The sequence below is a fragment of the Globicephala melas genome, chromosome 13 (assembly GCF_963455315.2).
Source record: "Globicephala melas chromosome 13, mGloMel1.2, whole genome shotgun sequence".
NCBI classification, from domain to species: domain Eukaryota; kingdom Metazoa; phylum Chordata; class Mammalia; order Artiodactyla; family Delphinidae; genus Globicephala; species Globicephala melas.
Window position 1 is genome coordinate 81,693,557 of NC_083326.1, and position 27,860 is coordinate 81,721,416.

Sequence of the window (27,860 nt, forward strand, 5' to 3'; positions counted from 1 at the left end):
GTCTCCAGAGGCCATGAAAACCGGCAACCGTCAAGGCTCTGCAGAACACTGAATCTGCTGACAAATTCAGCCTACTTTCTGAGCCTCGGTTTACAGATGATGATCCATAAATGGGGTTAATACCTACCTCACGGGTGAAGTGTCACGTTGCATGCCTACCCACGGGACGTATTCAGTGTGTGATTCAAACTGCTACCGTAGCTGCTCGCCTGTTTGGTCTCTGTCAGAAGAACCTATCTGCCAGTGACCTGCCTGGCAGAGCAGTGCTTTGCAAGCTTCAGCATACAGGTGAGTCACCTGGGGATCTTGTTTAAACGGGGCCTGGGAATATGAATTTCTAACCCAGTCCCAGATGATGCTGACACTGCTGATCCCGGGACCACACTCTGAGTAGCGAGGTACTAGGACATGCTTAAATTAGGGATTTGCTGAGTACATCAGCCCTGATGGGCATCTGATCTTGCTGTCAGCTTAAGGAAAGAAAACAGACATAAGGACAGATGACCTCGAGAGCACTGACTTAATTAAACGACCAACAAAAACATCCCGAAGAGGCCCAGGCTTTGCACCATTTTGCTGTCTGTTTATTTCAAGTTTACAGAGAAGCTTAAACATTTGTGGAAAAACACCGAAGGCTTATTTTTCTCTTAAGTTCATGTACTTTTTAGTGATAAATACACAGTATTTAACTTTGTACACCTGATAAAAGGAAAATGCATAGTAGAAAGGATCAGGAATAAAACAGAAGCATCGGGCATGAAATCAATCAGGATAGAAAAGTCAGCAGTCCCACGAAACTCGGCCCGTAAAGCTGGAGAGAAGATGGGAATCAACGACCTTGAAACCTTCCCTAGCACCTTGGAAGTGAGTGGAGGTCTTGGTTCTTTTCCCCTGGCAACGTGAAGCTCCCCTTGGAAGATGGGTGAGAGCGACAGGTGGAACCTGTCTAAATGCACAGCTGTCCCCCCCTTGTCCTGAAAGGCTTTGAGGAGGGGAGCCCTAACTCACGGAAAAGCCCAGACCAGAGGGGAGATGGCCTCTCAGGCCCCAAGTGCCAACAAGGGGCTAGATAAGGCTTTATGGGAGCCACCGGCCAGGCTGCGGAATAGATGGAGAAGCGGAACAGGACAGAAGGAAGACGGGTAGAGGACATGTGCTGCTCCAAAGCCACAGGTGCAGGCCACCGCTTGCTTACACCAAACTGGTCCCACAGATGAGCCAGTAATGGAAGAGACGGATAGGCATCCTTTTTGCTTACCTGGAAAAGCTTCTGCCCTTTCCTGACAGAGCCGGCTTTTGAAAAAAATCAACGTTTGTGCTTTAGGAGTGGAGACAAACCCCAAGAGTTTGCGCTCCAAGTAGCTCTAATGCTTTACGTTACAGCCCTCTCTGCTTATACTTTTCTCAGTGGGGCGGTTCCTTTCCACAGCTTTCTTTGGTGTTTCTTAGTTTAAAAAAAAAAAAAAAGTAATGAACGTGGGCCTCCCCCAACCCACTCACCTACATAGCTCAGTGCTGCCTGATCGCTGGCATTCCACATGTGAACCCTTAGACGGAGAGTTTCGTGGTGGGAGAAATGGCATCGCCTGATGCAGTTGTGTAAACACAGGAGGAGTTCTGCAGAGGCTCTGCGTGCTGCCCGCCCTCCCTGGGTGAGCCACTCGGCCAGGCCAGAGTCCAAACAGACAGGCTAGGACTAAGACTAAGGACTGGTTGACCTGAACCGCTGCAAGGTGCTTACTGCAAACTAACCAGACCCTGTTTGCTCCCGGGAAGGCTGGAGCCTGTAAATTTAAACAAGCACAGGAGGTGAGAGGAAGTACCAGATTACAGAAAGCAAGCAAGCAGGCCAGAGGACCCTCCAGCAGATGGGTGTCCTTTGCTCTTGGAAACCAGCATTCTCTAACTCGGTACTGCTTTTAAGGTAGCAAGAAAAGTCTGGCTAAACTACAGTCAAGAGCTTATGAAGACTGATGGACGCCAAGAACACCCGGGCTCTGTGAACGCGCTGGATGGGGGGAACAAGGCCTGCTTCTCTGTCTCTCTGCAAAAAGTCCTCGTACCAGCACTGATCAGCCAGAAACCAAAGGAAAGCACGTCCTTCTGAGCCCAGTTACTGACACTGTTTCCCCCAAGCCAGATTCCACAGAGCACTGGGATTTCCAAAGAAGGAAGGAAGACGAAGCCCTTCCAATTTTCCTCCCTCTTGAACTTCACGCTCACCTATGTGTGGCTCTGGAAGAAGTCCACTTGAACTGCAGCCAAACTTCCCAAGGTTAGTTGGAAGTCAAAAAGGTAAACTTTTTCTTTCTGGACTTGTGGCTACAAAAAGAAACTCCCTGTACCAAGCCCTGGTTCCCGTGGACCTGAGGACTGCTCTAGGTTTCAATCATCTTCTCTTAAAGGGTGCCCTAAAGTTATTGTATAGATCCAAACAGAGCTTTGCCGGTAAGGATGATCATTTGTGTCTCAGCTGAATGAAAGCATTTCTTAACTGGCCCTCCAGAAACTGGATAAGTGTTTCATTGACTACAACAATCAGCTAGTATTTAAGAAGAAAACAGAACCTTAGCAGCCTCTAGAATACACACGTTATAAACAAGGTGAGCTGCTAATATACAGGCATAGATTTCATTGGCTCTAACTCCGATCACATCCCTGAAGCCATGGGAGAGATCCTGGAAGCTCGAAATGATTTCTGAACTGCTCTAGAGTTCAGACTGGTTAGAAAATTGAAAGTATTTTTTGTTGTTGTTTACTCTTAAGCCATGTAATGTACATGGAAGTGTAGGATTTCACCCTGAAGTTTTTGTAATTTAACAAGAGATTTACCAGAGCTCCCTCAACTACTGAAGAAAAGTTTCAGCTTTGAGCGGCTGTCATAAAGAAACACACTCGTTCAGTCCTTTAGGGGAGATGTTCCACCACAACCACTGAATGCGCCTCTGAGGCTGGAAAATCCCCCCTGTGAAGCTGTTAGGTGTCAAGCCCTTTCCGTTTTCCTGACTACAGCTCTACTTATAAAAAAATTTTTTAAGTCCTTCTTAAGAATAAGTTGCATCGAAGCTCCCTGCAGCTACTGAGGGCCAGCCCTGTCCTGACTCCTTGAGTCCACAGTTCTAGAAGGTGCCACGGTTGGGGTCTTGGGGTTTTGTGCAAAATCACACCGGCTCTTCCCCTCCCTTTCAAATGCAGCGAGTGTGGTCTCAGACCACACCACCAGAGTTTCCTGCCAGTTTTCCCCAATTTTCAAACTCCACACACATTCACTTGGAATATCTGACATGATTCTCAGTTCACAAGGAAGGATTTTTGGCATAAAAACATTTTAAAAAGCAAGTGTCCCCAAATGTACGTGGCTTTGGGTCTGCAACTCCTCACACCCTCCCATTCAGCCAGCCAGCGGCCAAGGTCGATGTCATGGAGTCGTCTTTTTTTTTTTTTTTTTTTGTCTCCTTTAAAACAATAAAGAAATCAAACAAACAAATGGGAAAAACAACAACAACAATAACCAGAGATGATGGTCAAGGCTCTACACACGTGCTCGGTTTCCGTAGGACATGCTGCTATGGAAACGCAGGGCGCGGCCCGCGGAGGTGAGACGTGCATGCGAGGTCGAGGTCCGGCAGCTACTCCATCACCTCGTCCGGCCACGGAGGATGCGTCCGCTTGCCGGAGCCGGGGGCCAGGGCCCCCCGACTCTCCACCCCTGGGCCGCCTTTCACAAGAGCGCTTCCTCCTCCCCCACGGGAGGCGGGTCGGGGCCCCGGAGGCTGTCTTCGCTGCCTTGCTTCCTGCTCACCAAACAGAAAACCCGTGTTAAGACCCAGCGCAATGCTGGCACGGCCCTGAACCAAGGTTTCCCGCGGCCCCGCACCACCTGGGACGGACATTATTTACTTAACTTCTTTTAGATTCTCCCCCCCGTTTTTCTTGCTCACATGAAAGTTTCAAAGGAGACTTTGTATCCCCTCTGTAAATGGAAAACCAGCATCATGTGCAAAAAATAGCAAGGAACTATAAAAATAGCTGTTAATCTAGGGACCTAACACCTAAAATCATGGCACATGTCACAAGTCACGTGTGGGCTCCACACTGGGGCCTGTTCACCAAGGGCTTTAGGCTCTAAGCTCTTGCAGGGCAGGAACCGTGACGCTCGTCTTCAGCCCCCAGGTGCGTTTCCTGGGGGCAACGAGCAGCACGCCTGACTTGGCCTGGCACATAGCCAGCCTTCAGGAAACGGTCGTCAACAGAACTGCCCTCCGCACACAGGCCCAGGGGACACCTCCGACGAAGAGAAGGGCCCTCAACTCGGCAATGTGTGATCAGAGCAGGAGACCAAGTTGGTGGGAAGAAGTGTCCTGGTGTCCCCAGCTAGAGCTGCCTGGGGTGACAGACATGGGCAGTGCGATGGGAAACGTGAGGGAAAGTCCCTAAGGAGAGGCCCAAACCCTTTGCCATCATCAAGCAAACAATGCCCCTCCTAAGGGGAGCCGTTGGGCTTGCTATGCAGGACTAATGTCTATTGTGAGCCCTAGGCCCAAAGGGCAACTGCCCTTGCACGAGGGAAGGGCACGCGTGATGTCTGTACATTCCTAGGAAGAAACTCCTCTTTGTTTAAAACTCACACTCACTGGCTTTTACGTTTCTGCCAAAGAATAGGGTGTCAAGTCTCCTGGGAGGAGAGTTGTAACTGGATAACCAATGAGGCCCTACAGCTGCCTGCTCACACCAGCTGGTCTCCCTGCAGACAGCTAGTGGGCCATGGGCCCAAGGCCTCTAACGACTGACTGAGCCCTAAGAGCTCCAGAGTGCTGGACCATTGGGACAACCAAAACATCCCATCGGTGGGCTGAGGGCAAGGGCAGGTAATCCCCAGGTGCTGCTGGGACTGAGGTGAGGGAATAAAGAGGCAGTAAAGTCCTCTGGGCCAATATCAGTCTTTGGTGTCTTGCAACTTTGATCTCATTAAAAATAAAAGGTGAAATAAACAACAGACTTGCAGGAAAAGGGAGGCAAACTCTAAAACTGAGGTTGAGAAGAGAAGGGCCCAGCAAAGGCCAGCCCATTAGGCTTCACCCTGTCACCCTGTGAGGCTCAAAGCATAGGCGGGGTCACCCCATCATCTGCTGCAGAGATGGCTGGGAAGAATTTGGCAGGGACAGAGGCGGCCTTCGCAGGCTGTTGATGACTGGCTCTGATGGCTACCTGCCGCTTTCCCTGCTCCTTTTTTAAGCATAAATGATCCCCAAATGGTCTTCCTATATTATCATATAAGCACCTGACTCCTACGGTGGCCAATAAATTTCATCTCAGAAGACAACTCCTCACAAACGGAAACAGCTGCTGCTTCTACAAGAATGTTCACAGCAGCATTATTCATGTGTGATAGCCTCCAAAATGGAAACAATGTCCATCACCGGATGAATGGAGAAATAAAATGTGGGTATATCCATACAATGGAATATGATTCAGCCATAAAAAGGAATGAAGTTGGGAGAGGAACCAAGATGGAGGAGTAGAAGGACGTGCTCTCACTCCCTCTTTCGAGAACACCAGAATCACAACAAGCTGCTGGACAATCATCGACAGGAGGACACTGGAACTCACCAAAAAAGATACCCCACACCCAAAGACAAAGGAGAAGCCACAAGGAGACGGCAGGAGGGGCGCAATCACATAAAATAAAATCCTTTAACTGCTGGGTGGGTGACTCACAGACTGGAGAACATTTATACCACAGAAGTCCACCCACTGGAGTGAAGGTTCTGAGCCCCACGTCAGGCTTCCCAACCTGGGGGTCCGGCAACGGGAGGAGGAATTCCTAGAGAATCAGACTTTGAAGCCTAGTGGGAATTGATTGCAGGACTTCGACAGGACTGGGGGAAACAGAGACTCCACTCTTGGAGGGCACACACAAAGTAGTGTGCGCATCGGGACCCAGGGGAGACTCAACCAGACCTACCTGCTAGCGTTGGAGGGTCTCCTGCAGAGGCGGGGGGTGGGGGTGGCTGTGGCTCACCGTGGGGACAAGGACACTGGCAGCAGAAGTTCTGAGAAGTAATCCTTGGCGTGAGCCCTCCCAGAGTCTGTCATTAGCCCCACCAAAGAGCCCAGGTAGGCTCCAGTGTTGGGTCGCCTCAGGCAAAACAACCAACAGGGAGGGAACCCAGCCCCACCCATCAACAGTCAATTAGATTAAAGTTTTACTGAGCTCTGCCCACCAGAGCAACTGTCAGCTCTACCCACCACCAGTCCCTCCCACTAGGAAACTTACATAAGCCTCTTAGATAGCCTCATCCACCAGAGGGCAGACAGCAGAAGCAAGAAGAACTACAATCCTGCAGCCTGTAGAACAAAAACCACATTCACAGAAAGACAGAAAAAATGAAAAGGCAGAGAGCTATGTACCAGATGAAGGAACAAGATACAACCCCAGAAAAACAACTAAATGAAGTGGAGATAGGCAACCTTCCAGAAAAAGAATTCAGAATAATGATAGTGAAGATGATCCAGGACCTCGGAAAAAGAATGGAGGCAAAGATCGAGAAGATGCAAGAAATGTTTAACAAAGACCTAGAAGAATTAAAGAACAAACAAACAGAGATGAACAATACAATAACCGAAATGAAAACTACACTAGAAGGAATCAATAGCAGAATAACTGAGGCAAAAGAACAGATAAGTGACCTGGAAGACAGAATGCTGGAATTCACTGCTGCGGAACAGAATAAAGAAAAAAGAATGAAAAGAAATGAAGACAGCCTAAGAGACCTCTGGGACAGCATTAAATGCAACAACATTCGCATTATAGGGGTCCCAGAAGGAGAAAAAAGAGAGAAAGGACTCGAGAAAATATTTGAAGAGATTATAGTCGAAAACTTCCCTAACATGGGAAAGGAAATAGCCACCCAAGTCCAGGAAGCACAGAGAGTCCCATACAGGATAAACCCAAGGAGAAACACGCCAGGACACTTAGTAATCAAATTGGCAAAAATTAAAGACAAAGAAAAATTATTGATAGCAGCAAGGGAAAAAAGACAAATAACATACAAGGGAACTCCCATAAGGTTAACAGCTGATTTCTCAGCAGAAACTCTAAAAGCCAGAAGGGAGTGGGATGATATACTTAAAGTGATGAAAGGGAAGAACCTACAACCAAGATTACTCTGCCCAGCAAGGATCTCATTCACATTTGATGGAGACATCAAAAGCTTTACAGACAAGCAAAAGCTAAGAGAATTCAGCACCACCAAACCAGCTCTACAACAAATGCTAAAGGAACTTCTCTAAGTGGGAAACACAAGACAAGAAAAGGACCTACAAAAACAAACCCAAAACAATTAAGAAAATGGTAATAAGAACATACATATTGGGGTTTCCCTGGTGATGCAGTGGTTAAGAGTGTGCCTGCCAATGCAGGGGACACGGGTTCGATCCCTGGCCCGGGAGGATCCCACATGCCGCGGAGCAACTCAGCCCATGCACCACAACTGCTGAGCCTGAGCTCTGGCGCCCGCAAGCCACAACTACTGAGCCCACGTGCCACAACTAGAGAAGGCCTGCGCTCAGCAGTGAAGACCCAACACAGCCATAAATAAATAAATTTATATTAAAAAAAAAGGAACATACATATCAATAACTACCTTAAACGTGAATGGATTAAATGCTCCAACCAAAAGACACAGGCCTCCTGAATGGATACAAAAACAAGACCCATATATATGCTGTCTACAAGAGGTCCACTTCAGACCTAGGGACACATACAGACTGAAAGTGAGGGGATGGAAAAAGATATTCCATGCAAATGGAAATCAAAAGAAAGCTGGAGTAGCAATCCTCATATCAGATAAAATAGACTTTAAAATAAAGAGTGTTACAAGAGACAAGGAAGGACACTACATAATGATCAAAGGATCAATCCAAGAAGAAGATATAACAATTATATATGCACCCAACATAGGAGCACCTCAATACATAAGGCAACTGCTAACAGCTATAAAAGAGGAAATCGACAGTAACACAGTTATAGTGGGGGACATTAACACCTCACTTACACCAATGTACAGATCATCCAAACAGAAAATAAATAAGGAAGGACAAGCATTAAATGACACAACAGACCAGATAGACTTAATTGATATTTATAGGACATTCCATCAAAAAACAGCAGATTACACTTTCTTCTCAAGTGCACACGGAACATTCTCCAGGATAGATCACATCTTGGGTCACAAATCAAGCCTCAGTAAATTTAAGAAAACTGAAATCATATCAAGCATCTTTTCTGACCACAACGCTATGAGATTAGAAATGAATTACAGGGAAAAAAACGTAAAAAACACAAACACATGGAGGCTAAACAATACGTTACTAAATAACCAAGAGATCACTGAAGAAATCAAAGAGGAAATCAAAAAATACCTAGAGACAAATGACAATGAAAACACGACAATCCAAAACCTATGGGATGCAGCAAAAGCAGTTCTAAGAGGGAAGTTTATAGCTATACAAGCCTACCTCAAGAAACAAGAAATATCTCAAATAAAAAAATCTAACCTTACACCTAAAGGAACTAGAGAAAGGAAAACAAACAAAATCCAAAGTTAGCAGAAGGAAAGAAATCATAAAGATCAGAGCAGAAATAAATGAAATAGAAACAAAGAAAACAATAGCAAAGATCAATAAAACTAAAAGCTGGTTCTTTGAGAAGATAAACAAAATTGATAAACCATTAGCCAGACTCATCAAGAAAAAGAAGGAGAGGACTCAAATCAATAAAATTAGAAATGAAAAAGGAGAAGTTACAACAGACACCACAGAAATACAAAGCATCCTAAGAGACTACTACAAGCAACTCTATGCCAATAAAATGGACAACCTGGAAGCAACGGACAAATTCTCAGAAAGGGATAAGCTTCCAAGACTGAACCAGGAAGAAACAGAAAATATGAACAGACCTTCACAGGTAATAAAATTGAAACTGTGATTTAAAATCTTCCAACAAACAAAAGTCCAGGACCAGATGGCTTCACAGGTGAATTCTATCAAACATTTAGAGAAGAGCTAACATCCATCCTTGTCAAACTCTTCCAAAAAACTGCAGAGGAAGGAACACTCCCAAACTCATTCTATGAGGCCACCATCACCCTGATACCAAAACCAGACAAAGGTACTACAAAAGAAGAAAATTACAGACCAATATCACTGATGAATATAGATGAAAAAATCCTCAACAAAATACTAGCAAACAGAATCCAACAACACATTAAAAGGATCATACACCATGATCAAGTGGGATTTATCCCAGGGATGCAAGGATTCTTCAATATACGCAAATCAATCAATGTGATACACCATATTAACAAATTGAAGAATAAAAACCATATGATCATCTCAATAGATGCAGAAAAAGCTTTTGACAAAATTCAACACCCATTTATGATAAAAAACTCTCCAGAAAGTGGGCATAGAAGGAACCTACCTCAACATAATAAAGGCCATATACAACAAACCCAGGGCAAACATCATTCTCAGTGTTGAAAAACTGAAAGCCTTTCCTCTAAGATCAGGAACAAGACAAGGATGTCCACTCTCACCACTATTATTCAACATAGTTTTGGAAGTCCTAGCCATGGCAATCAGAGAAGAAAAAGAAATAAAAGGAATACAAATTGGAAAAGAAGAAGTAAAACTGTCACTGTTTGCAGATGACATGATACCATACATAGAGAATCCTAAAAATGCCACCAGAAAACTACTAAAGCTAATCAATGAATTCGGTAAAGGTGCAGGATACAAAATTAATGCACAGAAATCTCTTGCATTCCTATACACTAATGATGAAAAATCTGAAAGAGAAACTAAAGAAACAATCCCATTTACCACTGCAACAAAAAGAATAAAATACCTAGGAATAAACCTACCTAGGGAAACAAAAGACCTGTATGCAGAAAACTATAAGACACTGATGAAAGAAATTAAAGATGATACCAACAGATGGAGAGATATACCATGTTCTTGGATTAGAAGAATCAATATTGTGAAAGTGACTGTACTACCCAAAGCAATCTACAGATTCAATGCAATCCCTATCAAATTACCAATGGCATTTTTTACGGAACTAGAACAAATAATCTTAAAATTTGTATGGAGACACAAAAGACCCCAAATAGCCATAGCAGTCTTGAGGGAAGAAAATGGAGCTGGAGGAATCAAACTCCCTGACTTCAGACTATACTACAAAGCTACAGTAATCAAGACAATATGGTACTGGCACAAAAACAGAAACACAGATCAATGGAACAAGATAGAAAGCCCAGAGATAAACCCACGCACCTATGGTCAACTAAACTATGACAAAGAAGGCAAGGACATACAACGGAGAAAAGACAGTCTCTTCAATAAGTGGTGCTGGGAAAACTGGACAGCTACATGTAAAAGAATGAAATTAGAACACTCCCTAACACCATACACAAAAATTAACTCAAAATGGATTCGAGACCTAAATGTAAGACCGGACACTATAAAACTCTTAGAGGAAAACATAGGAAGAACACTCTTTGACATAAATCACAACAAGATCTTTTTTGATCCACCTCCTAGATTAATGGAAATAAAAACAAAAATAAACAAATGGGACCTAATGAAACTTCAAAGCTTTTGCACAGCAAAGGAAACCATAAACAAGACGAAAAGACAACCCTCAGAATGGGAGAAAATATTTGCAAACGAATCAATGGACAAAGGATTAATCTCCAAAATATGTAAACAGCTCACGCAGCTCAATATTAAAAAAACAAACAACCCAATCAAAAAATGGGCAGAAGACCTAAATAGACATTTTTCCAAAGAAGACATACAGATGGCCAAGAAGCACATGAAAAGCTGCTCAACATCACTCATTATTAGAGAAATGCACATCAAAACTACAATGAGGTGTCACCTCACACCAGTTAGAATGGGCATCATCAGAAAATCTACAAATGACAAATGCTGGAGAGGGTGTGGAGAAAAGGGAACCCTCTTGCACTGCTGGTGGGAATGTAAATTGATACAGCCACTATGGAGAACAGTATGGAGGTTCTTTAAAAAACTAAAAGCAGAATTACCATATGATCCAGCAATCCCACTACTGGGCATATACCCAGAGAAAACCATAATTCAAAAAGACACATGCATCCCAATGTTCATTGCAGCACTGTTTACAATAGCCAGGTCATGGAAGCAACCTAAATGCCCGTCGACAGACGAATGGATAAAGAAATGTGGTACATATATACAATGGAATATTACTCAGCCATAAAAAGGAACGAAACTGAGTCATTTGTTGAGACATGGATGGATCTAGAGACTGTCATACAGAGTGAAGTCAGAAAGAGAAAAACAAATATCGTATATTAATGCATGTATGTGGAACCTAGAAAAATCGTACAGATGAACCGGTTTGCAGGGCAGAAGTTGAGACACACATGTAGAGAACAAACATATGGACACCAAGGGGGGAAAACCCCGGGGTGGGTGGGGATGGTGGTGTGCTGAATTGGGCGATTGGGATTGACATGCACTGATGTGTATAAAATTGATGACTAATAAGAACCTGCTGTATAAAAAATAGTAATTTAAAAAAAAAAGGAATGAAGTTCTGACACATGCTACATCATAGATGAACCTTGAAAACATTACGCTGAGTGAAAGAAGCCAGACACAAAGGCCACATACTGTATGATTCCATTTATATGAAATGTCCAGAATATGCAAATCTATAGAAACCGACAGTAGATTCGTGCTGGCTGGGGAACGGGGGAGTGGGTGGTGAGAGCTAAGGGTACAGGGTTTCTTCTTGGGCTAATGGAAATGTTCTAAAACTGATTGTGGTGATGGTCACACAGCTTTGTGAATATATTAAAAACTATTGAATTATACACTCTAAATGGGTATGTGATTTATAGCTCAATAAAGCTGCTTTTAAAACTTAGAAATGGCTGCCTGGAGCTCCCAGCTGATAATGAGGTGGTGAGCTGGGCTCAGTGCGCAGAGTACTGGGACTGCTGTCCTGCCACAGGCATGGGGTGGGGGCCAAGTGGCAGCAGGGGTGCAAGTATTTGTCACCTCAGTCTTGCGGGGACAAAAATTCTCATCTGTCCTGGGAGGCGCTGGGACTAATGAGCTGGGTATGTGTTTGAAAGAGGCTGGCTGACTGGTGAGAAGGTCCGGATCCTCCCCAGAGGCAGGGGACTCTCACACTCATTTGCAACAGGCTGGAAGGGGACTTATTTTCTAGGTCTTAACCCATCAGAGAAGAAAGGGTGGATGCTGGAGAGCCCCAGGGGGGAGCCCCCGAGCGCAGCATGCCTGATCTAGGCTCTGATCGCTGACCCAGAGCAGGGGCTGCCTCGGCCGTGACACAGCTTCAATGCCATTGACGTGCACTGAGCACATGTGGGTACCCGACTAGGTCTAAGACCTGGGTGAGTTCACAGGCATTCCGGGTGGAGCGCCATGCACCCGCAGCCTCAGCCCACATGCACAACCCACCGTCGGGTCCAAGCCCCTGGATGCCCCTCATTTTCTTCCTGGGTCCGGAGGCCCAAGGTGAGCCTGGGCACAGCAGCCTGGGCTGGAAGGAACGTCCACCTGGGTGGGGATGCCCCGTGCTCTGCAGCTGCCCCCGCCCCCAGGCCCTGGCAGAGGCTAAGGCACAGGCAGGCAGGCGTTACCTTGGGCTCAGACAGGGGCTCACACTCCCTGGTTGGTTTTTTGCTGGAATCGCCAGAGGGGAGGGAAAAGGGAAGTGAGAAGGGACACTTGGGACCCATGGAATTCCTGTCCCCCACCCCAGAGACACTCAGACCCCGAACACCAGCTTCACGGAGCTGTTGCCAGGGTAGTTAGGAGCAGGACACCTCTCCGCCGTGAGACGCAGGGTCCCATGAGCGAGACTGGCCTTGCTCACCCACCGCAGGGACAAAATCCCACCGTCAAGCATGCATGCTTTGGGGTCAAACAGCCTTTCTGATTGTCAGCCACTCCCCCACCCTCGTTAAAGTGCAAGTCCCCCTGAGAAAGGTCAAACTTCCCTGTGGATTAGCTGTCAGCAAAGGAGGCGGGCTGAGTCCAGGGTGGGGCAAAACCAAAGCCAGCGGCTGCTCGGGTCTCCCCAGTGTGCCCAGTGGGGCTGGTCTGAGTCTTTCTGGACACGGCCGCTGCAGGGCTGGGCCCACACAGAGTCGGCCGGGCAGGGCTGCCCTGCGTTCAGCCTCCAGCTCCCCACCCCGAGGAAGGCAGGTGGACACTCACATGAGCAGGTTTCCAGGCGCTGACAGCGAGCGCTCCTCCCGCCGGCTGCCCTCAAACGGGTTCCCGAAGGAGCGTTTTCGTATCATGGTCTTCACCAGGATCTGGAGGAAAGAAGAGGAGGCTCGGCCACATGGGGGAGATTCCAGGCAGCATCCTCCCTCGTGCGACTCCACGAGTCCCATCTACCTCTTCCTTTCTGCCCACAGCCCACCCCCGCTGCCTGCCAGCTCCCAGGGCTTGTGGCTGATGGCGGGCCTTTGAGAGACACCCACCAGGGATACAGCAGCCACAGCCATCACAAGTCTCACTGGCCTGCTCCTCAAATCTCCACGGCTCCTGGCTGCCAACAAGATAAGGTCTAAACTCCTCAGTCTGACATTCAAGGCCTGGCATAAGCTAGTCTTGCCTACTCAACTGCCAGGGGACGCTGTGCTCCAGGAGAGCTGGCCTGTACTGTCCGTCCAGTACCCCTGGTACCATCTGTCTCACCTGAGCCATCACTGGACATGCCCTCCTGGCCCATCAGCCTGTCTCATCTTCAAGGCCAGGCCTTTATTTTTGGTGAAAGCCATCTACAACCAACGCAACAAGTAACCAACTACTGCTTCCCAGGTAGAATCCTGGGAGGGGGATGGGAGTCACTGCACTTTTAACTGAAATGTAATTCACACAGCAAAAAAGTCTCCATTTTAAAGTGTACTATTCAACGGTTTTTAGCATATTCACATCACCACTGTCTAATTTCAGAACATTTACATCACCCCGAAAAGAAACCCAGTACCCATTAGCAGTCAGTCCCCATTCCTCCTCCCCTCCAGCCCCTGGCAACCACCAATCCACTTTCTGTCTCTATGGGTTTGTCTATTCTCATTTCATATAAATGGAATCATTCAGTACGTGGCCTTTGGGGTCTGGCTTCTTTCACTCAGCATGTTTTCAAGGTCCATCCACGCTGCTGCACAAATCATTGCTTTATTCCTTTTTATGGCCTGGTAATAATCCTTTGTGTGTATATGCCACATTTTGTTTATTCATTCATCCTTTGGACTGTTTCCACTTCGGGGCTATTGTGACTAATGCTGCTATGAACAATTTGTGTACAAGTTTTTGTGTGGACACTTTCCACACAAAATGTTTTCGTTTCTCTTGGGTGTACACCTAGGAGTGGAATTCTTGGATCATTTGGTAACTCTACGTTTAACATTTTTAGGAGCTGCCAGACTGTTTTCTACAGTGGCTACACAGTTTTTTACAGTCCCACTAACAATACAAAATGGTACCAGTTTCTCAGGGGGCTACATTTTAGCTGAGGATGAGAAACATCCGTCTCAGTCTAAGGAGCTGAGGAAACATCCCAGGACACTGAGGGTGGCCAGTCCACGGGCTGGTGTGGTGTGAGGGCAAGAGAGGTCAGAGGTCCCGAGAGTCCTTTTTTTAAGTCTGAGAGGCACTGGGAGCTGGCATGTCCACTGTCGTGAGTGGGAACACTTTGGTTTCCCCCACCCCATCCACCCTAAGACAGACTGGGTCCGCAGCTTGGCTGGGAAACACCTGCCAGAGGAGGGGATCTTTGGGGAGAAGGTAATATCCCTCCACCACGTCCCTCAGCCACTGCTCAGCTTCCCTCCTCTGCCTTCCAGTCTTCCCTTCAGCCCATCCGTTCTGAAACCCAGATCTGATTCCCTTACTCCCTGACTTGGTCTCTCGCACCCACAGGAGTTTGGAACTTATCCTGTTACCAGTCAGGGAGTCATGGAAGGTTCGTGGTGACGCTTTTGCCTGCTGTATTTCATGAAGGAATTTTCAAGGAGGTGGCCTCAACACCCTGTAAGGCTCTGGCCTCCTTCCAAGCAGAGCATGATGCCTCTTCAAACTGTTTCATGTACTGACTGAGCTTGTGGATTTTTTTTTTAAAGGGTTTGCTGCTAAAAAGGAAAAAAAAAAAGTGTTTAAAAAACCACTAAAAGGTGGAAACACCCAAATGTCCATCAACTGATGAATGGATAAGCAAAATGTGCTCTAGCCACACAATGGAATACTTTTCAGCCCTAGAAAGGAATGACTGGCTACAATGTGGATGAACCTCGAAAACATTATGCTGAGTGAAAGAAACCAAACACAAAAAATCACATACTGTATGACTCCATTTATATGAAATGTCCAGAATAGGCAAATCTATAGAGACAGAAAACAGACTAATGGATGCCAGGGGCTGGGGGGAGGGGAGAACAGAGAGTGAGTGCTAACAGGTACGGGGTTTCTTCTGGGATGATGAAAATGTTTCAGAACTACAGAGGTGATGGTTGCACAATATTGTAAATGTACTACATGCCACCGTATTGTTCACTTCAAGTGGTTAATTTTATGTTACATGAATTCTACCTCAATTTAAAAAAAAAAAGAAAGAAAGAAAAGAGAAACGCTGAGCTACTGAATGAAGGCTGTGCCCCTTGGCAAGCACTCAAGGTCCCTCCCTTGCCAAGGCCCGAGCTCTGTGGTTCCTGGAACACAGGGCCTGTTTCCTCTGAGCCTGTGCAGCCACCATCCCCCCGGTGAGACTGGCCTCCCCAGTCCTCAGGACCCAGCGAAAGGGGCTCCTGCCCTGTGGCGCCTGCCACGCCTGCTCCTCTACCCGCTGGCCTGTCACCGTGTGATGGCACAGGAGAGTGATTCTTTCTTTCCAGATCCATCTTCCTTATGAGGCCGGGAGCCCCATGAGAGCTGGCACTGTCCCTTGTTCACCTCTGTAACCCCGTGCCCGGCACACCCTGGGTGCCAGGAGGGGGCCTGGGCCTCCCCGCTCCAGCCCCTCCTTCTCAGACAGCTGCTGAAGCCCTCACTTCCTCCCTGCCCCCCACAGTCCATTCTCCACGTGGGACCTTCCCAAGGCCAATAATGATCATGCCGCTCCCCTGAATCAAACCTCTTGGGACCAAGACTTAAACCTCTGCTGTGGCCTCAGGCCTTGTGTGGCCCGGCCCCACCTCCCGTCCAGCTTCACGCCACCCTCCCTTCTTTGCCCCGCTTCAGCCACCCTGGCTTTCTTGAGGTTTCTCATGGACATGATCCCACCAGAGGATCACTGCGTTTGCTGTTCCCTTTTCCAGGAATGCCCTTGCCCTTTACCCTCTCTCGGCCTGATTAACACCCCGCCATCCTCTCAGCGTACATCTTCCAAGAGGCCTCCTCCAATCCGTCACCTGGGCTGCATTCCCCTCTTAGGCGTACCCCTTGCAGCCCCTCTGTTACTTGCATAATTTACTTGTTGGTTCTTTGCCCAGCGTCTGCAGGCACCATGTTTGTTGTATTCATCTCTGTATCCCCTGCTCCCAACACAGGCCTGGGGAAACCACTCAGTGTTCAAGAAGTGTTTCCTGAATAATCAATGCCTATTTCAGACCTCTAGGGTCAGACGCCTTCTCCCAAGAATACCCACAACCAGGAATAGAATAACCCGGGGTGGACGCTGGGAGCCCGACGTCAGCTGCCTTCCCAACGGCAGGCTCGGGACGTGGGTGCAGCGAGCGGGTGGATGAGAAGGAGGGGGTGTGTGTGGGTGAGTGTTCAACAGCAAAGACCGTGCAGAGGCCACGGGCTGGGGAGGAGGAGGAAGATGTGAATGGATGCCCCACCCGGGGGCTCAGGTTTTGGAGGGAGAGAGAAAGTGTGTGGGGAAGCAGAGGGTGAGGTGCAAAGCTGGGAGCGAAGGAGCCAGCACTGGGGGCTCCTAAAGGGGGGGGGGTCACTCGAGGCTGGACACGGCAGAGCCTCCCCTCCCAGAGCCCAGGGCCGTGCCTGCCTGCTGGGGCTGACGCTGGCCAAACACACCCGGGACTCCCGAGGTGGCCGCGGTGGGGCAGCCCACCAGATTCTGCCCCTAGGACTGCAGCCTGGGCCCCAGGGCCCTGAGGGTCCTGGTCTCCCTCCTGGAGCCACACACCCTCTGGGCAGAGGCTTGGCAAGTGGGTGATTCCCTGAGTCTTCGAGGTTAGGCCTGAGGACTCCAATTCTACCTCCTTCTTCCTGGGTCAGGACCCAAATGTAAGGCCATAAAAGGGGTCCCAGGAGTCGGGAAGAGCTTTCTGAGGCATGTTAAGTGGGGGCCCTGCCTCCAGCCCTGGCAGCTGCCCACAGGGCAGAGATGAGACAAGCTCAGTCGTCTGCTCTGGGGACTGAAGACCCAGCCAGTGGGGAGCCCGTCTTGGAGACCTCGGCTCCAGCTGCCACCCTGGGCACCTGCCCTGGTCCTTCCCCTCCTGCTCCCCTGACACGCTCTGAAAGCAGGAATTCCAGAAGGGGCAGTACAATCCTTAGAGAGGGGCTACCCCTGTCTACAGTAACCTCGGACCCGGCTGTAGACAGAGCTCGCACTAGAAGACGCAGGGGCCACCTGGCCTGACGTGTGACCAAGGCCCAGAGGCTGGTAGCTGTAGGTGAGGGGCAGACCCGGCCATCCCCTGACGCTCAGGCCCAACGTCTACTTCTTAGTGGTCCGCCCACATCCCAGCTCATCCTCGCTGGCCCGCGGTGGGCTCTCTGTCCCTGCTCTCAGGCAGTGGTTTGCCCCACCTTACCACGGTTGCCAGACTGGGTATGTGTTTGACCGAATTCTCCACCTCCTCTTCTGTCACCTCGACCAGCGTGCAGTTCTCATCCTCTGATGGCAGCGGCTCTGCCCCGTGCCTCGTGACCCAGGGGTGCAGCTTCAACGAATGACAGGAGGGGTGAGGGGCGGGCACAACTGCCTCCCAGGAACCCTGCCTATGAGCGGAGCCAGGGAGGGGACGTGGGAGGGGAGAGGCAGTGGCCTGAGGTCAGGCATGCAAGAGAGCAGGCAAGCCAGGCAGAGGCCGGGGGGAGAGGGAGGTGGGAGGAAATGTGAAACAGACGAAGGACAGACAATGGGAGGAAGTTACGAGGCCAGAACGTGAGCCGGGCTGGATTCGCCACCTGGCCCCAGGTCTCGGCAGAAGTGCCTGGAATTCGCCATCTGCGTTGCACGGTTGTCTGAGGAGCACCCATCGCTCCTCAGCAACTCTCCCTGATGCCTGGAAGGCTCAGCTCAGAGCAGGCAGCATCCTCCCCATTTCACAGAGAGGGAAACAGAGGCATGGGGTGGCACAGGGAGAAGGATACAATCAGGAGAGGACCCAGGCAGAGGTCTGCCCCCCAACCACCTGCCCCTGGGGTCCAAGCCCTTATCTGTAACCTTCTGGGCTGCCCCCTCTTCAACTGCTAGTTAGCTGAGGTGCCTCGGAGCTCCCGAAGCAAATCTCTAGGTTTCTTAAAGATCCATGTGTGTGCACGTGGCATTGGCAGGGCTGTAGGGGGTGGGTAGGGATCTCTTCTAACAGTGCTTTCTGCAACAGAGTGGAATTCAGCAGGCCGGGGTCAGAGGTGGGGGGTCAGATTGCTCACTAACTTCCTCCCACCCCAACTGTACTTTCTCAAAGGGACAGGCAGGGTCTAAGAAAAGACCCCAGGGGCTTCCCTGGTGGCACAGTGGTTGAGAGTCCGCCTGCCGATGCAGGGGACACGGGTTCGTGCCCCTGTCTGGGAAGATCCCACATGCCGCGGAGCAACTAAGCCCATGAGCCATGGCCGCTGAGCATGCGTGTCCGGAGCCTGTATTCCGCAACGGGAGAGGCCCCAACAGTGAGAGGCCCGCGTACCGCAAAAAAAAAAAAAAAAAAAGACCCCAGGATTGCAGCAGCCACACACTGGAGCACACAGAAACCTGGTCTGGTCCGGTCTAGGGAGGGTGGATGCCATCAGCCCAAGCCAATTGGAGCAAGCGCTAGCTCCTCGGCTGGCAGCGGATCCCACTTCCACAATCACAGTGAACACGAGTCCCAAATCCTCCCCCACAAGCCCCCAGCACCCCAGAGGCCCCAGGACATGGGAGGGCAGTGGTGCCAAGAAGGACGCAGTGCTGTAAACAGAGGGGCGTGGGGCCTGACCGAGGCAGGGTTGAGCCAGACAATTCCAAGCAGAGGACACAGGCTGAGCCTCCAGCACATGCCCCAAGGGGCAGCAGCGGCCCCCAGGTACCTTGATCTCAGGCACCACGATCCTCAACTCGGGGTTCTTGTCCAGCATGCGGGTGATCAGGTCCTTCAAGTCCTCGGCTATGTCAGGCCTGGGGATGGGAGATACATCAGGGGTGGAGGACGTCATCAAGGGCTCGGAGAGAAAGGCAACTTGGGGTAGACGGACAATACTCACTGATCTGGAAATTCCAGGGCCTGACTCTTGATCTTACTGTGTAAACACATGATCCGCTCATCCATGAATGGGCACTGCAAAGAGAGGTCAGGGACAGGGTGGCCATCAATGGCTGGCACATCTGTCCTGCAAGGGCAGGCAGCATTCCACACAGGTTGCAGCAGAGAAAGAAACAGCCCAGTGGCCCAATCCAGGGACAAAGCAGATCCCATTCCCCAAAGATCTAAAAGGACCAGGACTGCCTTTCCAGAAGGGCTGGAGCCTTCCTAACCACACTGGCTTTCCTCTGTAGCTGTGCTTTAACTTACCAACTTATACAAAAGCAAACACTCTTTTCACCCACCTGCCAGTTGAACAATAATAATAATACAAAGAACAGTACAAAAGACAAAGCAGCAGCAGCTGTGATTTGTGAGGGCTTAGCCTGGACCAGGCCCTGTACTGTTTCTCAGCACCAACATTTCATTTGGCTGTTACCTCTGCCCGGAATGTTCTTCCCACCAACATCTGCGTGGCTTGTTTTCTCCCATCCTTCAGGTGTCTGATCAAAGCTCACCCGCTCAGGGGGGCCTTCCGGAGCTCCTGTCTAAAACAGACACCCCCTCCACCTCCATGTGATTTCTCATCATAGCACCTCCCCCTGACATTATATTACATATGTATTTGGGGACTTCCCTGGCGGTCCAGTGGTTAGGATTCCACGCTTCCACTGCAGGGGACACAGGTTCAATCCCTGGTCGGGGAACTAAGATCCGCATATCACATGGTGCGGCCAAAAAAAAAAGAAAGAGAGGGTGGGAGGGAGGGATACGCAAGAAGAAAGAGATATCGGGATATATGTATATGTACAGCTGACTCACTTTGTTATAAAGCAGAAACTAACACACCATTGTAAACCAATTATACTCCAATAAAGATGTTAAAAAAAAAAAAAAAGAATTTGTCCACTGTTTAACTCCTGCACTGGAACATCAGCTCCAAGAGGACAGAGAGTTTTGTCTGTCTTGCTCACTGCTGACACCCAGTGTCCAGGAACATCCCTGGCACGAAGTAGGGGCTCGATAAATACCTGCTGAATTAATGAATGCTTGAATTATTTCTGTTGATCCTCTCAGAAGCCATAAAATATAGTAAATATGATTCTCATTTTACAGAAGAGAAAAAAACCAGAAGCTCAGAGAGGTGCCGTGTCCTGGGAAGCGCAAAGCCTAGACCGGGCTGACTCTGAAGCCCGTTCATGCACCACCCCTGGGTGACAAGTTGATGCTTTCACTTGGTGGAGGGCCTGACCCAGGAGGAGCTCAGGGATTGTTCTGGAAAAAGAAACCTTTATGTGGGGTGCTCAGAAGGTTGGAAGAGGTCACAGAAAGTGACCTGGTCCACTCCTGTCCGAGGAAAATGATTTCATTAAGAGCAATAACGAGATAAGAGTTTGGATTGCACAGGTGTGCAATCAATTTGACAGAACTCATTAAATAGTACACTTAAGATCTGTATGTTCCATGATATGTAAATTTTACCCCCAAAGAAAAAAATGAAAACCACCAATAGTGAGCTCTAGCTAATGACTGCACTCTGAAGTGTATGTAAGGAGGTACAATTCTTAACAACTTGGCTATATGATCGAAAATGTTCTCATCAAATGTTGGGTGGGGGGAGGAGATTATAAACTCCTTTACTTCCTCATGGGACTAGTTTCTTAAGCTTTCCTCAATAGGAGTACAAGCTCATGAAAAGGAATAATCCTCACATAATCAACCTAAACTTCAGAGTTTAAAATAGAAGCCCCTAAATGTCAGTTATATAAAAACAACAAAAGAACAACAACAGAAAGAAGACAAAACAGCACTCCCTAAATCAATGATGCCAAATGGGTTTTAACTTCCATTCCAATTCTAGTCCTCCAACAACAGCTTCTAGGAACACTGTTGAGAAGAACATCAAGGCAGTACCAGGCTCAGGAAGAAAGAGTGCCGTTATTGACTAGTGATGCCTATCTGCAGTTTAGGAGAGGGTAGAGGTGGCACATTTGCTGTCCTTGCCCTAAATTCATCAACTACTGTATTTACAACCTCTACAGCCTCTGCCAATCCTTCTGTTTTAACAGTTCGTTTTGTCACGCATATGACTATCATATACAGCTATGTGTATCTGGAAAGGCATCTTTTTTCATATTCAGGTCTAATGGTGAAAATAAAATGAAATAACTTTTTAAGTGAATAAGTTCTATCTCCCTGCAAGGAGAGATAACTATTCATCCAAGGGGGCAACCCACAACACCCAGGATACAGGACACCCCACCCTGTTACCTGGCCAAACACAAAGCAGTACAGCGTCACACCCATGGCCCAAACATCCAGCGCCTGCAAGACAAAGAGCTCCGTGTGAGGGGCCAAGGGGCAGTAAAGGGCGTCTAATGCCTTCACCTGTCCAGCATCCAATCCTTCAGCTTTTCTTCGGGGAACCACGTCTTCTTGACTGCTCAGTCCATGGGAGTTTGGGTGAGACTATTCCTGCTCCCCAAACCCCATGCCTCTGGGTGGGCACAGGACCCAGGCCTGGCCAATGAGAGCAACACTTCCCCCAGGCACAGTGATTGGTTCAAGGACGGGCACATGACCCACACTGGGCCAATCAGAGCCAATCCCAGGATTTTCACTGGAGCTCTTCATAAAAAAAAAAAGCTCTTTCTATTGAGGCTGGTAAACGGGTAGAAAGTAGTCTGGAGCTGCTGATGACCATCCACCCGGGGAGGAAACCAATTCAGGAAACCAGAGCTGAGGGGACTTCCCTGGTGGTCCGGTGGTTAAGACTCCACGCTTCCACTGCAGGGGGCACAGGTTCATCCCTGGCCGGGGAAGTAAGATCCCGTGTGCCACGTGGTGCAGACAAAATTTTTTTTAAAAAAAGGAAAACAGAGCTAAGAGATGGATTCCTCTTTGAATTCCTGTATCTAGCCAAGCCTGAAAACAAACGCACCCCGCTCCTCATTCACATGGTCCAATGGATTCACTGTTTAAGCCAGTGAGTTGGGTTTTTGTCACTTACAGCTGAAAGGACCATAACACAGGCAGAACTCCTCATTGCAGGCAGGGCCAAACCTACCTTCCCAGAGAAGATCTTCCGGGTCTCCGAGAGCGACTCAGGCGCCATGAAGGCGGGAGTGCCCACGGTGTTAGAGAGGAGGGCGTCGCTGCCCTTAAACTCGTTGCTCACGCCAAAGTCCGCAATCTTGACGTGCCCATCTTCTCCAACCAGCAGGTTGGAAGGTTTGATGTCCCGGTGGATGATCTTCTGGTAGTGTACTGGGGGCGGGATGGGAGAGAGGGGGGCAGGAAAACCACGTGAGGAGCTCCATGTGGCCCACACAGCTCAGAGACACAGGCAGGAACCTCTCTGTTCTCCCAGGGTCCCAGGCCCTTCCCAGCCTTCCCCTCTCAAACCTGCTGAACACCCACAGCTCTGAAAGATAAGGAGAGTGTCTCTAAGGAAGTTGTCCCATCCTCCAAACTGAGGAGTGAAACACTGACTGCCAACAGCAATTGGTAACTGCCTGCTACAGTCTAAGTCACGTGTGCGTGGAGAGTTTTTGTTGAGCTTGACTCCCAGCTGGAAGCCTCAAGACTTGTGACAAACATCTTTTCATTTACTAGTGCCACCACTCAACCTGAACACCAAACCAACAATGACTGGAGCAGGTCAATCTGAAGTGTGAAGCACAACAGGACTGAGGACTTGGCTAACTGTTCCTGCCTGGATGTCAGCTCATGGGAGAGGACAGTCCTATGGCTTGGAAGACCCAACTGCACTTCTAGGGTGGTGATGATGGTGATGATGAAATGATGACATTGGTAATAGGAGCAGCAGCGGACTTTGCTGAATGCCCAGTCTGAGGCCTTGCCCTGTGTTAAGTGCTTCCCATTCACCCCATTTCAATCTCACAACAATCCTATGTAATAGGCAAAGGGTATGAGTCAACATGTTTAACAACCAGAGGCAGAAAGGACACCCTGCCAGTCAGAACTACTGATGTCCTGGCGGATTGCCGACCTGGCGAGAGAGATTTTATTCCCATTTTACAGACGAGGAACTAAGGTTCCAGGAGATTAAAAGGATCCCAGGGTTGTTGGGAATAAGGGAAGATGCAAGGCACTTAACAGTGCCTGGGACACATAGAAAGTGCTGGATAAACAGTCACTAACACTATTGCTCTTAATTTTTCTGTGTGGCAGGAAGAAGGGTTTCTGCTCGCAGGAGGCATGGCCCCAGCAGGTCTCTCTGCAGCTCAGACAGTTCTTCTTCCCGCACACCTCCCTGTGCTCCGGGAGGGAAATAAGAAACCCTCCACCTTCCATCCACTACCTGGAAATGCTAAGCACCCCCTGGGTGAGAGTCCTCCCACAGGCCCCACTTACAGTACTCGATGCCTTTGATCAGATCCTGGAAATAGAAACGGGCCTGGTCTTCAGAGAGCGGTTTGAGGGTGGGCACTTCCATCACAGGCCTGAAAAGTCGATACATGCATGAAAAGCAAACCAGACACGCTGGCCTTTGCCCTCTCTCACCACCTCACTCAGCTTTGCAGCTCAAGAAGCTTCAAGCATCACACCTGCTGGGAATGGGGACACTCACCCTTGGTTGACCAGTTCAAACACTGTAGGATAGAGAAGGGGGTGAATGGTTACACTGGGAATTTGGAAATCCATCTTCCTCCCCCTCCTCCCCAACTCCCAACCACCCCCAGAAACACCAAGAAGCACTGAAACTAACATTGGGGCTGGGGCGAGGAACAGTCCACTGAACCAAAACCATGGAAGGTTCTGCTTTTCTAAGTTCCCATGAGGAGGCTAGGGGTCAGAGATTTCTGGTATCCCTGGGACCCCAGCCTGGCTGTACTTCTAGTCCTCAAACAGCTGAGGACCCTCTACCAGAGAAAACAAAGCAGGAAGACCCGAGACAGGTGGGGGCGGCTCCTGGACTCCTTTCATCTTCCTCTCATACCTGGTGGGTGGGGGCGACTCCCAGGGATCTAACTGATGCTAAACTGTGTCCTCTCACTCACACCCAGGTCCTGAGCCACCTTATGCCACAGAACAGGTCTAAGGGGACACAACCCAAACATCAATTTACTTAGGCACAAAGAAGTAGCCCTAGAGGACTTCTGAACCCTAGCAAAGTTTCAATTCAAGAAACAGCAAGAACAGGTTTCGATGACCCCTCTCACATTTTCCAAGCTGCCAGGCTACATCAAGAATTGTTGGATAGGACTTCCCTGGTGGCGCAGTGGTTAAGAATCCACCTGCCAATGCAGGGGACACGGGTTCGATCCCTGGTCCGGGAAGATCTCATATGCCACGGAGCAACTAAGCCTGTGTGCCACAACTACTGAGCCTGCGTGCTGCAACTACTGATGTCCGCACGCCTAGAGACCGTGCTCTGCAACAAGAGAAGCCACCACAATGAGAAGCCCGCGCACCACAACAAAGACCCAACGCAGCCAAAAATAAACAGATAAATAAATAAAAAGGAGAACATTGTTCCAACTCTTCAGCACTCTTCTGTGGTCAGCTGGCCCTCAAACCCTTTCCTGTGATTCTCAATCCAAACCAAGACTTGGAGCTAGAGGTGGGGGATGGAGATCTCCTCACCACCTCAAAGGCCAACTCATCCTATTCCTCCTAAATGGGCCCTTCTTGACTCACAGTCACGTGCGACATACAAATGCCTCACTCCCTGCCAGCTTCCTCCCAGCCCTGTGTATGTGGGGACCGCCCCCAAACCATCAAGTATTACATAAATCATATTCAGGGAATGCACAGTTTTTTTTGTTGTTGAGGGGGTGGGTTATTTTTTGCATTTCTAAAAGTTGAGGTGAAATTTTCAGAATGTTAAACTATTTTAAAATGCATGATTCAGTGGCATTTAGTATTCCACTGCCTCCAGTGAAAGCATCGCCTCTATCTACTTCCAGAACATTTTCAGCCCCTAAAAAGAAACTCTGTGCCTCCCCCTAGCCCCCTGGCAACCACTAATCCACTTTCTGCTTCCATAGATTTGCCTATTCTGTACATTTCATATACGTGGACTCATACAATATGCAACCTTTGGTAACTGGCTTTTTCACTTAGCATGTTTTCAAGGTTCATCCATGTGGTATCATGTATCAGTACTTTGTTCCTTTTTATGGCTGTATAATATTCCATGGTGTGGCTAGGCCACATTTTGTTTATCCATCCATCAACTGATGGATATTTAGGTTATTTCCACATTTTGGCTATTATGAATAATGCTGCTATGAACTTTCATGTTAAGTATTTGTGTGGCTATCTGTTTTCAATTCTTTGGGGTATATACTTAGGAGTGGCATTGCTGGGTCATGTGGTGTAGTTATTTTAATTTTGTTCTGCTTGTACAAATATAACTGGGAATATGAAGCTGTACCTTAGGAAATGAAACAAACAGCACAGTGGATTTCAAAATCCAGTGGAGAATGACTTTGGAATTGTCTGTTTTCTGGAAGCATCTACCCACATTGGAGCTTCTTATGGAAGAAGGGTTGTTTCAAAGGTTGTCCAAGGGCTGAGGTGGCCAAGGGGAAAGAGCCAGCTCCTCAGACAAAAAGACGGCTTAAAGATTCTGACCTGAAAAGGAACTTAACTCCCCCAGGGCCCCACCCTGTTTTCACGTTCATCAACCAGTGTTGGCCAAACCGTAGTTAGGGGAAACCTGCTGTGGCTTCAGGCTGTGGTTAGAAGCAAAAGTAATGGCGCTGAAGGTAAGGCTCCCACCGACAGGAGCGCTGGTCCCCTCAGCTCTCTCCTTCCCACCTTGGTTATGTAAACTTAACTTTCAAGAGCTGCTTCATGAATTTCTGTGCTTCCTCCCAAGCTCTATAACTCAGTCAGCATGAGGGAAGCTGGCCTGTTGAAACAGGTCTATTTTCAGTCACTTACAGTTTAACCGCTCCTGGAGCCGAGCAGTGGTGCAAAGTTTTTAACCCCAAGAAATACCAGTCGTATTCTCTACCCTTTGAGGGTCAGGCCTGCAGTTGCAGAACCCTTGCTGATACCTGCAACCTGGCTTCACAGACTGCCCTGTCTGTCCTCACCACACACAGCTGTGGCTGGAAACTAAAAAATAACAGTGTCGGGATTTTTTTTCAAAACCGCTGGAATCACATACCAAAATCGCATGGCTCCTTCCCACACTGCCACCTCAAGAAGTGAAAAACTCTGTCCATGAAGGTGCCTGGTCCAAATGGCTTAGGAAACTCTTCTTTGAGGCTTGGGTCACGTTCTTTACACGCTCATTCAACTCCTCGGCTCAAAACCCTCAAGGGGCTCCCTTCTCGCTCAGAGTAAAAGGAAAAGTTTTACAATGGTGTGAAATGTCCTCTGCCATCTGGTCTCCACTGTCCTGCACAAATGTCACCTCAGTGAGGCATCTCGAGGAGCCACTCTGTTTCCCAATTCCCCAACCTGGAACTCCTGACTCCCGTGACCCTGCTCAGGTTAGCTTCTTCCCATGATATTGTCACCTTGGAAGCCGATGCCTAATACTTAGGTCTGAGTGTGTCTGTCCATCCTCACCAGAGCAATGAAGTGCCCTGAGGGAGCGGGGGTGGGGGGGTGGGGGCTTGAGTTTCATTCCTTGAAGAGCCTAGAACAGGGCCTGACAAACTGTAATGTTTGTTGAAAGAACGACCCATCTCCTCAGAAACAGCCCAAAGCCATTCAGTGTCAGGTCTGGGGCCCCAAGCGAGCAAATTATGCTGGGGATGCCATTCTGGGCCAAAAATTATCTTTTACATTTTATGATTTCTTTTATATTTCCCCAAACTTCACTTGTTTGCCTACCATTTTTATAATCTGGCCATATCTATATACCATGTAAACTATTGTTTATTTCACACTTTTCCTTAAATTGACTTAGTATTAAAACTTTTAGCCTTATCCCAGGTAATAATATCCAGGAAATCATGAGTTTAGTGTGCTGGTTATAGTTTTTCCTATGCAATGATAAATTAAACCTAAAACATTTTTTAAATGTTGGTCCAAATACCACCTAAAATCATCTCATATATTTAAAGTGGTGTTGGTACCACATTTTGAGAAATTATGATTCTGTGATGTCCATATTTTTATTATATGAATGTTTCACTATTTTTTAAAGTTATCATATCTGATGTTGTTCATGTGTACCTTCTAAAATGTTTTTAAAGTTCTAAAATTGGAATATGGCCTGCACACTAGATGCTCTTAAGGAACTGGCATTAACTTTTCCAGGTGCAATAACGGTAGAATTATTGTGATCATGTAGGAGATGCAGGCCAAAAT

General features: G+C 48.3%; 1 protein-coding gene across 6 annotated transcripts in view; it reads right to left on the reverse strand.

Moving 5' to 3' along the window:
* Positions 1 to 562: 562 nt before the first annotated feature.
* CAMKK2 (calcium/calmodulin dependent protein kinase kinase 2) overlaps positions 563 to 27,860 on the reverse strand; it is a 56,666-nt gene continuing 29,368 nt past the window's right edge. For 3 of the 6 annotated variants that reach the window (XM_030860282.2, XM_030860281.2, XM_060311067.1), the window contains exons 8-17: positions 24,157 to 24,178; positions 23,940 to 24,028; positions 22,630 to 22,829; positions 21,834 to 21,887; positions 19,525 to 19,598; positions 19,351 to 19,438; positions 17,874 to 18,002; positions 13,300 to 13,400; positions 12,720 to 12,762; positions 563 to 3,794 (exon numbers count right to left, since the gene is read on the reverse strand). In XM_030860282.2, the coding sequence (XP_030716142.1) occupies positions 3,630 to 3,794; positions 12,720 to 12,762; positions 13,300 to 13,400; positions 17,874 to 18,002; positions 19,351 to 19,438; positions 19,525 to 19,598; positions 21,834 to 21,887; positions 22,630 to 22,829; positions 23,940 to 24,028; positions 24,157 to 24,178 (965 nt within the window). In that variant the 3' untranslated portion in view covers positions 563 to 3,629. Of the gene's footprint in view, positions 3,795 to 12,719; positions 12,763 to 13,299; positions 13,401 to 17,873; positions 18,003 to 18,055; positions 18,660 to 19,350; positions 19,439 to 19,524; positions 20,270 to 21,833; positions 21,888 to 22,629; positions 22,830 to 23,939; positions 24,029 to 24,156; positions 24,179 to 27,860 lie in introns of those variants that run through there. The other 3 variants (XM_060311068.1, XM_060311069.1, XR_009566513.1) reach the window with 3 other exon arrangements.